Source organism: Solea senegalensis, linkage group LG14 (genome assembly GCF_019176455.1).
Source record: "Solea senegalensis isolate Sse05_10M linkage group LG14, IFAPA_SoseM_1, whole genome shotgun sequence".
Lineage (NCBI taxonomy): Eukaryota > Metazoa > Chordata > Actinopteri > Pleuronectiformes > Soleidae > Solea > Solea senegalensis.
In genome coordinates, this window is record NC_058034.1 from 5,303,548 (window position 1) to 5,318,969 (window position 15,422).

A 15,422-nucleotide genomic window follows, 5' to 3' on the forward strand; every position below is an offset into this window, starting at 1 on the left:
TCCTCCGCCGCGGCGACACAGCGAAAGAAAACTGGCAGTATCTGTTTTATAATCAAGTCCGGGCTGACTTTAACATCTACATGTGTGATGGTTATACTCTGTCAAAGTGACAGAACGCGACGATTTCGATAACAGTCTTTTAAACAAACAACTACATCATCTTTTTCAGGTAGGGTATAGATCCGCGGTGACTTCAGCGGAAGGATACGAGATAGTTTCTTCGCTCTCAGTTGGTGGCGAGCGAACAGAGGTGGAAGACTTAATCTCCGCGAGTCTCTGAGGACACGTCCAATTTATGTGTGTTTTAAACGGCTTTAAGGTAACACACTGTGGCAGGAACGAATTTAAAAAATAGCTGAGATGTTGTAATTTGGCTCTACGTGTGTTTTAAATCTTAATTGGGTGTTAACCGTATCCAGCGATACTTTTTTTTGAGCGCTAACCGTCCCGTGGAGACAGCTCAACTTTGGGCTGGCGACCTTATGTGGATTTTACAGAAAATATGGAGCACATCTCCGGTTTCTCCTCCGGCAAGTCACTAGTCCTGGTCGTCTGCTTCCTCCGCCTCTCTTTGGGTAAGATTGTTTACATGAAGTCAAAAGCTGTGTGGTTATTTTTGTTCCTTCATCTGTAATAATCCATAACTCGTCACGTTTTGCAGCCTTTTTTGCATCTGCGGGCGACGCGGTGCACATAGAGCATCTCTCCACTGTCTGGTGCTTGTTACTCTGGTGTATTTTGACCTTTTAACGGTTTTTCATAAAAAAGAGAAATAAAATGAAAATATGAGCTGCATTCACTCAAGCAAATACACACTGTTTGTGTAAGTGGCGTTTTATTCATGACTTGGCAACATGACCAAAGTGTTTTTGGTTTTACTCAAAACAGGAGCTCTTCTTCATTACTTTTTATTTATTTCTTTTCTAGTTTTGGGGACCACTCAAAGCTGCTTTATACTACAGTTTTCCTCTATTCACCCATTCACGCACACGTTCATACATCGCATTATCTAGCACTCATCAGTCAGGAGCAAGGGTCTTGCCCAGGGACACATGGGCATGTAGACTAGTTGAGCCGGGTATGGAACCCACAACCTCCATTAGTACAAAAATACCCTCGGACTACATTACACAGTTGAAATGTCTAGAAGTGATCGGTCATCTCCACAAAAACACTAAAAGTGAACCTAATATCGCCTTGTGTCTGAGCCAGAGGTTCACATGTCCAGTGTGTAACATTTCGATTTTAATATACTACCAGCAAAAGTGTGAGTTGATAGTTTATTAAATATATGTATTTGACTTGTAAGGGCCTTGCATTGTGGTGGGTGCCATCTTGTACGGCAGCCTTAAGCTCACTGCATGAATGAAGAAGTGAACAGACTTAGGTGAATGGAAGTGCTTGATCAGAAGTCTTGCCATTAGATGATCTCTAAGGCCTGATAAAGATAAATGCTAAGGCTGTCTAATACTGATTGTTCAGTGTGAGCTAGGGATGGGTCATGTAGCCAAAAATGTTATCATAATAAACCTAATTCTGGTTTTTTAATATAAATATCACGGAAACATTTCACAAATCTGGGATAAAACATCCAAAGTGTTTGTATGTACTTCAATGTTTGTACAATGTACAAAAATCATATCATTGATTGACCACTTTATTAGGTACACAGGTCTTCTTCTGCTGTAGCCCACTTGCTTGAAGTTTCTACACGTTGCATGTTCAAAGATGGCCCTTGGCATACTTTGGTTGTAACAAGTGGTTTTGAGTTTTGGGTTGCCCTTCTGTCCTCGAAAACCAGTCTGGCCATTCTTCTTTGGCATCAACAAAGCATTTTTGCCCAGATGCTTGATGCTCACCGGCTTTTTTCTCTTCTAACCATTATCTCGAAACCTTAAAGAGTTTTGTGTGTGAAAATCATGGTTTTTCAGCAGTTTTTCAGACACTCAAACCAACCCATGCTACTTTCAAAGTCATGTTTATCCAATTTCTTCCCCACTCTGATGCTCTTCAGCAGGCCATGTATGTTTGGAGCTGCTGCCATGTAATGTGGCAGATTATATATTGTATAGCAATTGCAAAGGTGTATCTAATAAAATGGCAAGTTATTAATTATTGCCCAGTTCTACTCTGGACCATATTCATATCGTTAAAAGGATGAGAATTAAAGTGATTGCTCAAGACATGGAAGAAAACATTGGCTTGTGTCTAAGCCAGGAGTTTGAGAGCTGATTAACATAAATGCTTAGGCCTACCAGACCTGATTGTTTAGTCTGAGTTGAGCTGTCCAGATGGTGAACAGCAAAAGAAAGAATTTAAAATGGACACCCTGACTTGTGCAAACTTTATCAATATCGTGTGGGTATTAGGGTGAATAAACATTGTACTGTGGACTTGTCTCTGCATTATAATCAAACTGCATTAACAAGTCCACAGTGCAATATTTAATGAGTTAATGTGATCGGAAGATAGCTCCGAGAATCTTGGGAAGTCCACCGTCTTTGTTGATGGCGATGTACTCTAATTGTTGTCTGTGTAACTTACGTTTTTGTCCGTTCATAGAGAGCTGGTGATACTGTATGACTAACGTATGTCTGCTGGTATGCGGCAGTGAGTTGTAGAGGCTTCCCTTTGTCTTTTGGCCTGACTGGATATTTTTCCTTGCGTCCTCTTAAATCTTTTCGATGTTATGATTTGTATTTTTCTCATGTAACTTTTATGCGTCAATTTGTAGGTCATGAATATAGAATATAGTTTTTTTGCTTGTCTGTCACCTTTTGCCCTTTCTCATTTCTTGACATGGTATAAACTAAAATTCGTTCAGAAGGGTCCACAACTTCAAAATCTTTGTTCCCTTCTTTCATTCATGCTCTTTTCTCTCATGCCACTGATGTTGATGCTGGTCATGTTTGCTATACTAGATCCAACGAGGCAGAGTGGTAAAAGGATGATGGGCATGCATGGGACAATAGTTCTCAAATTCAGTTTGAATGAGCTATCAGATATTAACAATTCAATTGCATCCTTATTAAAATATACTGTATGCCGTTATAGTTAACCAGAAGATTTGAAGAGTAAACTTAATTAGACTAATTAAATTTAACTTATTTATTCCTCATAAAATGTCAACCACATATTATTTAACCATCAGTTTCTAAATTGCCAAATTCATGCATTGACTGATATCCCTAATGTTATGGTTAAGGTTGCTTTATACTTAACCCTAACCATAACCTAACCTCAATTCAAATCAACTTCTTCAGGACCAAGTTTTAGTCTCCAGCTGTGCTTCCATCCAGTGGAACCGTTCAGTTTGGTACAGTATTGTATGTATTTTTTTGCATCTCCAGTAGGAATAGTACAAAAATAACCTGCTTATTGGGCTGGCAGAAAAACTTCAATTGCTGCTCTGAGAAATGTATATTATGAAATACCGTGTAGGCTTTTTCAACACTGTTTTAGCTTCTTACCTTCAGACTTCATGCATGCAGACTTGCTATTCTTTCTCACACCTTTTCATGGACTATAGGTGACTTGTGAAAAGAAAAGTTGCACAAAAGAAGAAAAGACAAAGTAAAAAGTGCTGCAGGCAGTGCAAGAAGCACTGGAATGTTGTTGGTGTTTGACATTCCCCCCCCCCCACTCTGTTCAACCTCTCTATATCTCTATTGCTCTCTCTCCCTTTTACACACATGCACTCAAAACATACCCATGCTGTGTGCACCATGATTTTCTCTAATACTAATTCTGAACAGATCAAGTGAATGGGATTCTGCCACTAAGTCCACTGCTCTGTGAGAAACTGTGATTATGGCCTGTCATGGAAGCAGTGTGGTGGGGTACACCCTGGACAGGTCGCCAGTCCATTGCAGAGCCAGCTCACAGAGATGAACAACCATTCACTCTCACACTCTATTCAGTTTAGAGCGTCCAATTAACCTCTGCATGTTTTTGGACCGTGAGAGGAAGTCTGAGTATCTGGAGAAAACCCACACACACACACACAGAGAGGTCAGGCTGGGATTTGTACTGGTGACCCTCTTGCTATGAGTCAGCAGTGCCAGCCGCTTCACCGTGTGGCCTGGGCTAATAAACAGTAGTCGGTTATTTGTAAACAATAAATGATGAAACAAGAGCCTATTAAAACAATGCGTCTCTTACCTGGAAAAGCTTCTTGTGTCGCCCTCTTATTAATGGCAGAGAAACACTCTCTGATGACACAGATGTCGGCGGGATACACATATATTATCCGACTTTACATCCAGAGGTGTGATTTTGGCTGTCAAATGTTTTTTATTTCTGTTTACAGACTGATGCATTAAAAAAATTAGGCTGGGTCAACAGTGGGCAGCACCTACAAACTGTGAGTTGTGGTGCTAACCCCCCTAACACACAAACTAAAGGAAACATGTAAACAAGACATGTTTATTAACTAATTAATACATTCATAATCGGTTAAATTATTTACGTCAATTATTCTACAGCCCTAGTTTTTAGTTCTGTCCATATCACTGTGGGCATTACTTGAGTTAGTGTTTTTTCTTTGCAGTATTTGAGAAAGGTTCATCAACAAAGCTGTCTGAAAATATCTGCTCTAGTACTATACTTTCTATCAAAAACTTGCTAACCACTTAGACAATGATAGTACCATATCATATCGTTTTTTCACAACAAGAGCCTGCCAGATGTTTTGTGGTTGGAAAATTTTAATTTGGAAGTTAGTTTTGAATTGGCAGGCTAAGTGGTTGTGCGTACAAAAGTCTTTCTAATGTTCTTTTTATAAACGTTTGAATTTTGTGCACCACAGCTCAGTTGGGGCAATGGCAAAAAGTTTGACCTCACCCTGAGCACAACCACAAATTTGCAAGCCACAACAGAGATCCCCTGCTGTGATGGGGCAGTGGACATTCTTATTGTAATCAAAACATAACATGCAACAGCACAGCTTTGACATATTATCCTCTTGGAAGAAAAAGTCAAATTTTAAATTGACAGTAGATGATCACAAAAGTTGGTTGATTTGTATGCCCCGAAAAACTGTCTGAAATTGCTAATATATGTGAAAAATGTTAAAATGTAAAGAACAATGAAGCTGATAAGTGTTGATGTAGAAACATTGTTATCATTGTTCTGATTAGTACACAGATACAGCAGTCCACTGTTTTATCTGAATATTAATCTGATTGCTGAGGAAGCGTAGGTTCCATCTTTGTGGCACACGTTGTGTGTGCTATCCCCAGAGTGTGGGCTTGAGATCAGTTGCATAAATTTCCCCAGTGCAGTTGGCCGACATGCGTGTGTGTATCTATTTGCGTGTGTGTACATACTGCATTGTGGTCACAAACCCGACAAAGGCCGGCATTTGTGATGTCCATAGTTTTGTTGCATCTGAACCAAGCTGGAGCCTGGTGTGAAATGTGCTTTATCTGCACCATGTTTCGCCCTGTGCTCTGAAGACAAAGATATTTATTGAGCTGCCTACAACACTGCATTATTTACTGACCACCAGCTCTACCCACTGCTTTGTGGCTGTGTTATTTATGTGGCTTTAGAAGCTTTCTGCATGACGCCCTTAAAGGTTTCCCTTTAGTTTCCTTCTTATCTCTTCCTGTGTTCTTCAGTGTGCTCATCATGTTTCAGCAGTGCAGCCTTCTCCACCCTTTTGATTAGTAATGTAGTTAAAAAGCCAGGCCTCCATGTGTTTCTGCCCCATGCGTGTTGGTTGTAGTGGGAGTGAGAGTTGTAAATAATGTGTGGAACTGTATGACTCAGTGGGTGGGTGTGTCTGTGGGACTGTACCCCAGTCTTGGGTTAGTCTTGATTTCCATGCACACACAAGCACAATGTGCAATGTAGTCATACACATATAGTCACACTGTGATAATTATGTTGGAGGTGAAAGTTAAACAGTATTTATTTATTTTTTGCCTCTTTGCTTCACTATGCCAATACTAACCATACCTGCTTGGTCAGTTTGCTCAGTGAATTTAATCCTCACAGTAAATACCAGTATAACATCTGGCATCACAGGGTGCTTTGTAATTCTGGAGACAGGCAAGCAGGGTGGATGTGAGTAATAAGTTGTGCAAGCCAAATCAGGCTGTAGTTGAAGGTAAACAGAGATTTTTGTAAAAAATTGGTTTAAGTATTTAAAAAGTTATGTATTTCACTGCGAGTCTCATCTTAAAGTGTATTACAGTATCATCTCAGGAAATGTTCAAGTGTTCACTAGATTTTTTTACACTTTTTTTACAAAGACATTTGTAATGCAGGGGAGACACAGCTGTGTTAAAATACAGTTAAAGCTGTAGTGTGTTTGACTGTCAAATGTAAACAAACACCTGCTACATTCAAACCATTGACAATTCACATGTTGATGTAGATGTTGATTAAGCCTATCAGCTCCTCTCAACTCTCTCTGGGTGATTCTCTCACTGTAACAGTGTTTTGTTTTCGTGTCTGTGGAGGCATTTCTGTGTTGCACACTTTTACTTGTGGAGGCAAGGTGGAAGCACAAACTGCTGTAGAGTTAGTAAGACAAAAATAGGCTGCATAACAGTTGGACAACATAGATTCTGCACAGGAGCTTTAAACAATAAAATTTGTTCAGGAGATAAAAAGACATGGCCTGTGGCCAGAGACGCACTTACTTGTGACTCAATTACCTTTAGATTGAATGGATGTTTGTCTCTGCATATGATGCCAGTTATAGACTTGACCAACTTTAGCGGAGACTCCCTTCAGAATATGTTTTTATCAGTTAGCGATGGATGGGCTTTGTATATTTTGCCCGAGAGTCTGTAGAAGAAAGTATTTATGTTTGGTCAAATGAGGAAATCAGAAGTAATCTGTCATTTTTGACAAAACAACATAGTTATGCTTTTCCTAGATGTCATCGATATTACTGAAAACTCACTAATTATGCTGAAACCATAGTGTGATATCATAGTTTCATTTTCCATATTTTGCTTCATCATAATGCAAAAATGGAACACTGGCCTGACCTAAGGGAAAGAAACAGATCTGAAACACACACTGAACAATTGATGGAAAGAATGGATGAAAGCCAGTGCATTCATAATATGAGAAAACAATTCTATGAAAATGCTGTATTGTATTTTATGGAGAATATACTGTATTCCATCATCATTTTTCTATCATTACAACAAAAAATATTTGAAAGAAACAAAAGAGTTTGGTTATGAACTAGCTAGGGAAAGTCCCTACATTCAGCTTGGCAGATCTGCACTCCATATTTTTTTGTCTCCCTCTCCCCTTAACACACTCACATACACATCCTGCTGTACCAAAACAGCTCAGCCCTGTCTGCAACACACAGCTTCAGATGGGGCTACAACAAAGGCAAATGTCTCAGTTTGGAGTTCTGATCACTGGGGCTGTCACAGCCAAGATTTTTATCTTCCATTTCGATCTGATTTTCTTCGAATGAGAGTGCTTTATAACTTTTGTGGTAGTGCTTTTCTGTTGAATGTTTCTGACTGCAGGTGTACCCACTGACTGCAGGTGCATCCACTGACTGCAGGTGTACCCACTCACTGACTGCAGGTGTACCTGCTGTGCAACGGGTCACTTTAAACCAGTGGTCCCCCTTTGGAGGCCCCTGCGACGCTCACGAAATTGTAACAATGTGTCAAGTATAACATTTATTGAATCAATATTAGAACAAACATTTCACTTTTCTTTCAATAATCTGTTGTGCAAATAAAATTTTTGCTTTAGCAATACAAATAACCTCAATATTGCTTCGTGAAAAAGCAATTTTCAAATAAAAATATGAAATGTGCAATTATAACTATAATAGTGTCATTTTTTAAACAATACATACATTTGGATAACAAAGAATTCTTAACCAATATCAATAATTTGCTGTGCAAATAAAATGTTTTTGTTTTTAGCAATACAAATGCTGCTCCCTGCCAATGTTTTGAGACACAAAACACAGAGAGGTCTTTGGTGGCATTTTCTCGTCTTGGGTTTTGGTCGTCGTGAATCATTGTTCCGTTCGGCTGACGTTAGCTTGTTGTTAGCATTGAAGAGTTTTCTTTTTGCCCCTGTCAGAAACTTCTCTATTATCCAAACCTTGTCACCAGTGTAGATTTTGTTGTGGTACGTCACTTAAATGAGTCCGGGTCACAGCGAGACCAAAAGTTCCGCTGCTTTAGTTAAGACTTAAAAAAAACAGAACTCGCGCCCCACCTGGAAAGTCTCCACGCCCCCCCAGGGGGGCCCACCCCACATTTTGAAAAAGGCTGCTTTAAACAATGTATTGGAAATGCATAGGTTCAAAAATGAATATGTCCTGATAAAGATCTGAGAGACCTACGTGGTACTACCTCTGCCACATACCGTTTGGTATTTCCTAGTTTCTGAGGGCACTGGTATGTTACAAACTGAAACGAACCCGAGAGAATTAAGCTCAAGCGTAGTTTGTCTGTGCAGTTCCTCTGCACTGTTTGTGTGGGCCTGCTTCCCTCAGGGTCATGGTGTTTAGTTTGAGCCTCGTCTCCCTCCTTCCATGCTGAGCTAAGGGTATTTTATTGCAAGTTACCATGACAACTTGTTAGCCAGCTGGATATAAAGGCTTGTACAGCAATTCCAGGAAATGGGGTTACTTCCTCACTCAGTGCGAACAACTTCCTGCCCTCTGCTCTATGGGATGCATGCCAGGGCTCAGGGACACCTCTTCGTGTGTAGGCTTTGTCTGTAGTTTCAGAATTACTTCCCCATCTCAATCCACAGCTATTAGCTCAAAGCCCATCCATCTCTCCCTCCCTCACCCTTTCTCTTTCTTCCTCTTTGACAGTCTTTCTTTTCTTCTCATGACATGGCTGTAACCCTCCTGGGACCCGCTTTGGTGTCACTAACACAACAGTGGCGAGTGCTGAGGGAGGACCCAGCGTAATGCCAGCAGAGCACAAACAACCACACTGCTCCTTTCATTTTTTTTCTGTCTAGACCATCAAGGGCTGTGATTTCTGCCTTCTCTTCACGTACTTACACTTGGAAATTAGTGTTTTCAGTTCTCACTGGTTTTCACAGGAATATATCCAAACCAAAGGCAGTTAAGTTTATACTTTTTTTTAACTTAACATAATGTCACAGTGCAGAAGTAGTTGTAGTTGCTGTCTTTTCCACCAGTTAACAAAATTCACAATACTTTTTGCTTTTTGGATAAAGGCCCCTAGAATCCTTTGGGCCATGTTAACTTGTATGAAACATTTGTGATAGAAAATGTGCTGTATATAGATGTGTGAGTGAATGGGTATGATTGGCAAGATTATAGTGTGAAGCAGCTGTGAGTGGTCATCAAGACTAGAAAAGTGCTCTATAAATACAGACAATTAAACAGAAAATAAAAAGTTGAAATGGAGAGAACAACAAAAAAGCTTCTTATTTTGTAAAAGACTCTTTCTAAGTCATAATACAATTAAGATTGAAGCCATTTATATATCAGGGTCACAGAAATAATAAGCAAAAACTTGGAGATAATCTGGATATTTGTTTTGATGCACGTTCACTCTTCACATCAAGTGCAAAGTCATTAAGAAAATACATAGATTTGAGGCAGGTCTCATTTGTTTTGTAAGTCCCAGGTTTGCACTGGTTAGATTTGCTGGGAGCAAAATTTAAACAATCAAAAAAAGTGATGCAAAACTCTGCAAAATGAAAAGCTTGCATTGACTGGAATTCGGTTTGAAAAATAGTGGTAATGTGTCTTTTGAAAGACAAAACGCATCTTGTGTACAAAGGCTTAAAACGTTTAAAACATTTGTGGCTGTGTGAGACTGTCCTAGCTGAATGGTCAGTTTTTATAATTGAACAGACAAACTAACAACTATTTGAGTAATGTCATTATTACTGCTCATTATCATTTGACCGTAACATCTAAGAAAGATAAGCTCATTTTGAAGTACCAGTATTTGTAAAATTTGATAAATAATACAGTATTACTCTGATACACGGTGCAACACAATTTTCTGTTATGATGATGATGATGATGCTGATGCAAGTCAGTTGAACAAGTTGAGCAAGTCATTAAACAATGATGGGTTGCTTTTCCTGCATCCAATGTTGAACCCTGTGGCTAGGTTAGGTCATGTCAGGTGCTAGGTTAGGTCATGTCAGGTGAACATACAGTGGCTCAGTGTTGACTGATAAAGAGCAACGTTTTTTACCGTCCAAAATGTGCACTCGTCTGATGAAGTGCCAAGTTAAACAAGTGTTGTTTTTCTATGTTTTAGTTTGAGCCTTAGGAAAACTAAGCCTTGTCTCCCTCAAGGCTCATTTTAAACTACTACAAATGCTGAATGTGTTTGTGTCCTTATTTCATGAGGGCATTACCATTTTTTCCCTCTCATCTCACATGTGGGGCTTCATACAAAGCAACATGCAACTCTAGCCCCACCTGGAAACCAACTGGAGACCTTATAGTTTCAGACATCTTGGACCATTTTTATCCTTATTTAGGGGTTTTCTTGTAGAGCATGTGCAATGCATGACATTAATGTTTCCCTACAAATGTCAAGTTCTTCTTAAAGATTCAGTTTCCACCAGCCATTATCCTGTCTACTGTTTCTGAACAACAGAGTGAGTAGTTTTCTCTCTCTGAACCCCCTACTTAAACTTAGAGCGAATCAGATGCCTCTCCTTTTTGTTGATATAAAGCAATGCTGTTACAAAAATTACAAAGGAACAACCCCCACCCACCCACCCATCCATCAACCATCCCAATCGGCATATGAGATTAACAAATATTTAACATAAAACAGAGATGAGGAAGAGAGGACACGCTAACATGGATCACATAGTCAGCCAGGAGGGAAACAGTGGAGACTAAGAGACTGACAGATAACCAGGACTCGACAGGAATTAAAATAAAATGAAACGGATAAATAATTTAATCAATAAATAGACTATAACAATGATACTTCAAGTATCATTGAGTTTGGAAGTAATAAAAGCATGTATTGATGTCTGTGTTGGCCAGAAATGGTCTCACCTTGGTGATGTTTTTCAAATGATAAAATGTTATTCTTGTCAAATATTGTATTGCATATGTGGGCAATATTTAAATACTAATATTTTTGACTTCTTCATCAGGAATTAGTTCCAGTTATTTCAGTTTGAAACCAAGTTTCTTTACTGGCTTTCGGGCCCAATAACAAAAATGCCAATTTTGGGATAGATGTTGTTCAGATTGGATAGTAATGTTTAGGGCTAGATGATGTGGCCAGATTGTTTTTCATGATTTAAAAAAAAAAGGTTTCAGATCAGTCAGTATAGATACGCACTGGGTAAAATGTTAGAGTGAGCGCAAGCGCAGCGCGTCTGTTCTGCAAAATGTATTTTCATGTAGGTACACATGTTAACAGATAAAAGCAGCCACACTGCCGTGCAAGTGAGCCACACTGCTCTTTTTGAGAATAGACCTTGCCTATGTTTTACCACGAGCAGTGTGCAGTTCACAGCAAAAAAAATCTTTCACTGCGTCTGTGTAGATTCTCATTCATCCAGGCCATAGTTAATTGCTACAAGTCCAGCTGCTGCTGATTCCAGATCTACAGACTTGTAGATCTTTCACTACAGTTTCAACATGTTTATCTGTTGCATAAGTAACAAACACAACACATCCTGTACCCGTTTCAAAGTAAAGGCAATCTTTATTTCCACTTGTTTCATTGTCCTGTTTTTTGTCAACAAGGCTTTTGTTGTGAAACCTTTGATGCATGACTTCATACTGGATAGTCCAAGCATCTAATTGACCACAGAGGAGTATTTACATTATTAGGGCATTTATTGTTTATGGCAATTTTCACACACAGACACACTCCCTGTGTGATTAACAGAGATTAACAGTATTTCAACGACACAGCCAACAAGCCACCAGTGTGGCCCGGGTTAAAAATGCTGTCCTCTTTAGGACTTTTTCTGGCATACACACTGACCTTGTCAGGACCAGTAGCCCTCATAGAGACCAAAGTCCTCATGATGCATAATTGGTTATGTTTAGAGCAATGGTTTCAATTGTGGTTAGCTTTAGGTTGGGGTGAGGCATTGACTGGCTATGGTTAAGGTTAAGTATAAGGCTTTTAGACTATTCAGAATAATGGAATTTAATGCAGTGTCCTAAGATGAATAGCTGTGTGTGTGTGTGTGTGTGTGTGTGTGTGTGTGTGTATGTATGTGTGTGTGTACATGTCTTTTCTTGTACAATGTCAATAAAGGCTTTCTATTCTATTATTACACACACACAAACATAGCATGCCTCTTTGTGATCAAAATAAGTGGGAAATTTGATCACAATGGGTCCAAACAATGGTAATTATCTGGTCAGGTAACTGCTGTGTGTTTTCTCTCGGCTCTCACCCTCCAGCTGTAGTTTCACTGTTGACTTTGTCGATCTGGTCTTATCAAGGCTCTCATTCCTGGAAAATGTTTCTGTCCGTGGTTCATTGATAGTGAAGTGTGAGAACAGCCCGGTAGAGAGGATGCAAGGTTATTGACAGGAGCTTGAGTTCTAACATAATTGTTTAGTCATTTCAAAGTGTGTGAACCAGGATTTTGTACCTGATTGTTGTACCTGCAGTTGGGGTTTGGGGGCAGTGTGTCAGTGTGGTGAAGGTTGATGATTGTGACTGGCCAATGTCAAAGTGTGTTAAAGTATTTAAGTGGGGTAATAGTAGAAAGACTGGCCCATATCTGGTAAAACCATTGACTCTGTAATGTGTCTGGCATTATGACAGCATGTATGGGAAGCTCGTCAAACCAGTCAGGGGACGTCAGCAGCCTTTTCCGGTCTCTGCTGTCTTGCTTCAAATCTTACACTCCCTGTCTGATGAATTAGTCTTTTCTGCTCTCCCTTCCTCCTCCCCCTCAACCATTCTCTTCTGCAGATTTTGCAATTGTCTGCTCTATACTAGACAATTGTGCTATTTCCTTTTGTTTTTGCCAGGTTTTTTTCTTCTTCAAACATTTAAGCAGATTTTGTTGAAGTTTAAATCATCACATCACACTTTTAACAGCATATTGATTGTCTGCATTGTGACATTATATTTTCCTGATGATTAAGTGTGCACAGTCTATGTCAGCTCCGCACAGACGTAGTCCAAAAATAGCATAGTATTTTCTGTGCTCTCTTGTAATGCAGCAGTCGTCTGACACCTACTCACACTTTATTGCAGTGGTGGTCTGTGCAAGTATGCACATATGGCATGTGTGTGTGTGTGTGTGTGCATGCATGTGCGCATGCTTGTTGGGATCAGTAATTTCACAGTGGTCTTTGTATGGTATCCCCATGTCTAATGGACTATGTCTGTCAGCCCTCTAAGGCATTAGTCTGCCCACACTCTTGGATCATACCAGTCCAGATGCTCATCCCTGTACATGTAAAACTTAAAAAATAAATAAAAAAACTTTGAACACCTCAAGATTAATTTCAGGTATGTTTGAACTCCTAAAGTACTATAAAATTTCAGTGACACTTTGATTAATCTAGGTGCAGGAAGTAACACTACTGCTTAGCTGAGCACACTTCCTGTAATGCAATGACTCTTTTGTGAAGAGTGTGGCGTTTTTCTTCGAAATCAGCTGACCTACCCTCAGTTCTGTAAAAAGAGCACTGTTCTGCAGAGTTGCAATACATCACATAACCACTTAAGCATAACCACGTGAGGTGATATATTAATCGAAATGTGTTACCACAGCAGCATTTAATTCAATCCAATTTATAAAGTTTCTCATAGTGACAGTAGTTTCCCTCATTTTACTATCACATCACATTAATAAATAAAGACTGAGAACACCACACTTCTGTTTGGCATGTTGGGCCAGCATGGTGTGTGAGAACACTTGAGCCATGTGTCTCTGACGCCTTGAAAACTGCACAATAGCTTATGTGTCTGACTTTAAGCGTCTCATAGATAGTTGATAGTTGGGTTTTGTTGTCTTCATCAGTGCTCCTTTCTATCTGCTTGCCCATCCAGTCGCCCTTCAGCGACCACTGGCTGGCTTTGCATAGTTGCCTAAATAGGTGGTGAACCCTTTGCATCCTCTGTCTATATTAATGAAAAGAAGGAGAAAAGCCCCGACCATGTACTCTGTGGTGTTTTCTCTCAGAGGGTTTGGGTGTGTGAACCCTGAATGATTGATTTTATTTGGTCAAATAGTATTTTTATTTTTAGCCATATGATGCCTCAGGATGTAACCAACATGGTGCCTCATCATGCCTAGACTCAGCAAGTCCCAGCAAGTCGATCATTAAATCCAGTTTTAATAAAGTGTGGATAACGAACAGATTCTGGCAATGTACATATCTGTATGTTGTGGGATGGAACAGATCACAAAATCCAGGGTTTGGTTCAAATCTTGGTTTTGGGGTCATGGTTTTTACACTCTAGAAATACCATACATCAACATCAGATCAATAGTCTAATTATCTACCATTTACAGAATAACAAAAAGCAGGTATACTTAAGGACATGTCATGCAAATATGCAAAAACTGAAAGAACGGGGCAGCTTGATTCGGCACATCATTGCTGCATTTAAACATGTTTGTCAGTTATTTGGCAAAAACGTCAACAACTTTAGGTAAGAATATAAACACTTATTCATTGTCAAGTCTTAATTAAAAGAATAGTTTGTTTTCTTAAATTCTCCTGCTTGTTATTTTAGTGGTTGTTTGCGTACAGAAACAAAACGTCAGGGAAGTAGACAGACAGACAGAGGGAGGGAGAGATAGAGAGAGAAAGAGCACACCTGCAATGCAAACCTACTCAGCTCTTCCATGTCGAGTGATTATTGTAAACTAATAAACACAAGTAAAAAGCTTTATTTTTGATGACGGGTATAAAAATAATCAAATATGATGGACATGCTACAAACTGCCCTTCACCTGTTTAACGTGTCTTTTTTTCTCTTGCAGCTCTGCAATGTATGGATGATAAGGCGCCGTGTGTTAACAACGCTACATGTCTGACCTTTACAAATGGCACTGAATACTGCAGGTAAGATTGACTCAGGCTCAGGCTTTTGAATTCATGCTGTCATCCACTGCAACAGCAATGTGCACAAATTGATGGAAACCCCATAAGTCCATTGTAAGATGTGAAATAGGGTTTTTAGCTCAACCTCAGCCTGTTCACGGGACCATGAGGTTTTGCTCTGGCACGAAAGAAGTAATAAAAGACTGCTCTGTCTGACAAAGTACACGAGTTCTGGGAACAATACCAATGCACACATTTCAATCTCCCAAGATCTTTTTCAGGTCATTTAGGGGGTTTTGTTACATACTCTCTGGTTGCTATAGAACTGATAACTTAAGGGATTTTTCATATTTTTCAACATATTCCACTTTGTTGATTTGTTGTAGCAGGGGGATCACTAAAATGAAGAAACATTTTT

The 15,422-nt window shown here is 39.5% G+C and overlaps 1 protein-coding gene across 1 annotated transcript in view; it reads left to right on the top strand.

Annotated features, from left to right (window-relative positions):
* Positions 1-215: 215 nt before the first annotated feature.
* The window catches only part of notch2 (notch receptor 2), a 48,306-nt gene continuing 33,099 nt past the window's right edge, over positions 216-15,422 (top strand). The window contains exons 1-2 of the mRNA XM_044043854.1: positions 216-575; positions 14,944-15,025. Coding sequence (XP_043899789.1) covers positions 503-575; positions 14,944-15,025 — 155 coding nt within the window. The 5' untranslated portion in view covers positions 216-502. The remainder of the gene's footprint in view (positions 576-14,943; positions 15,026-15,422) is intronic.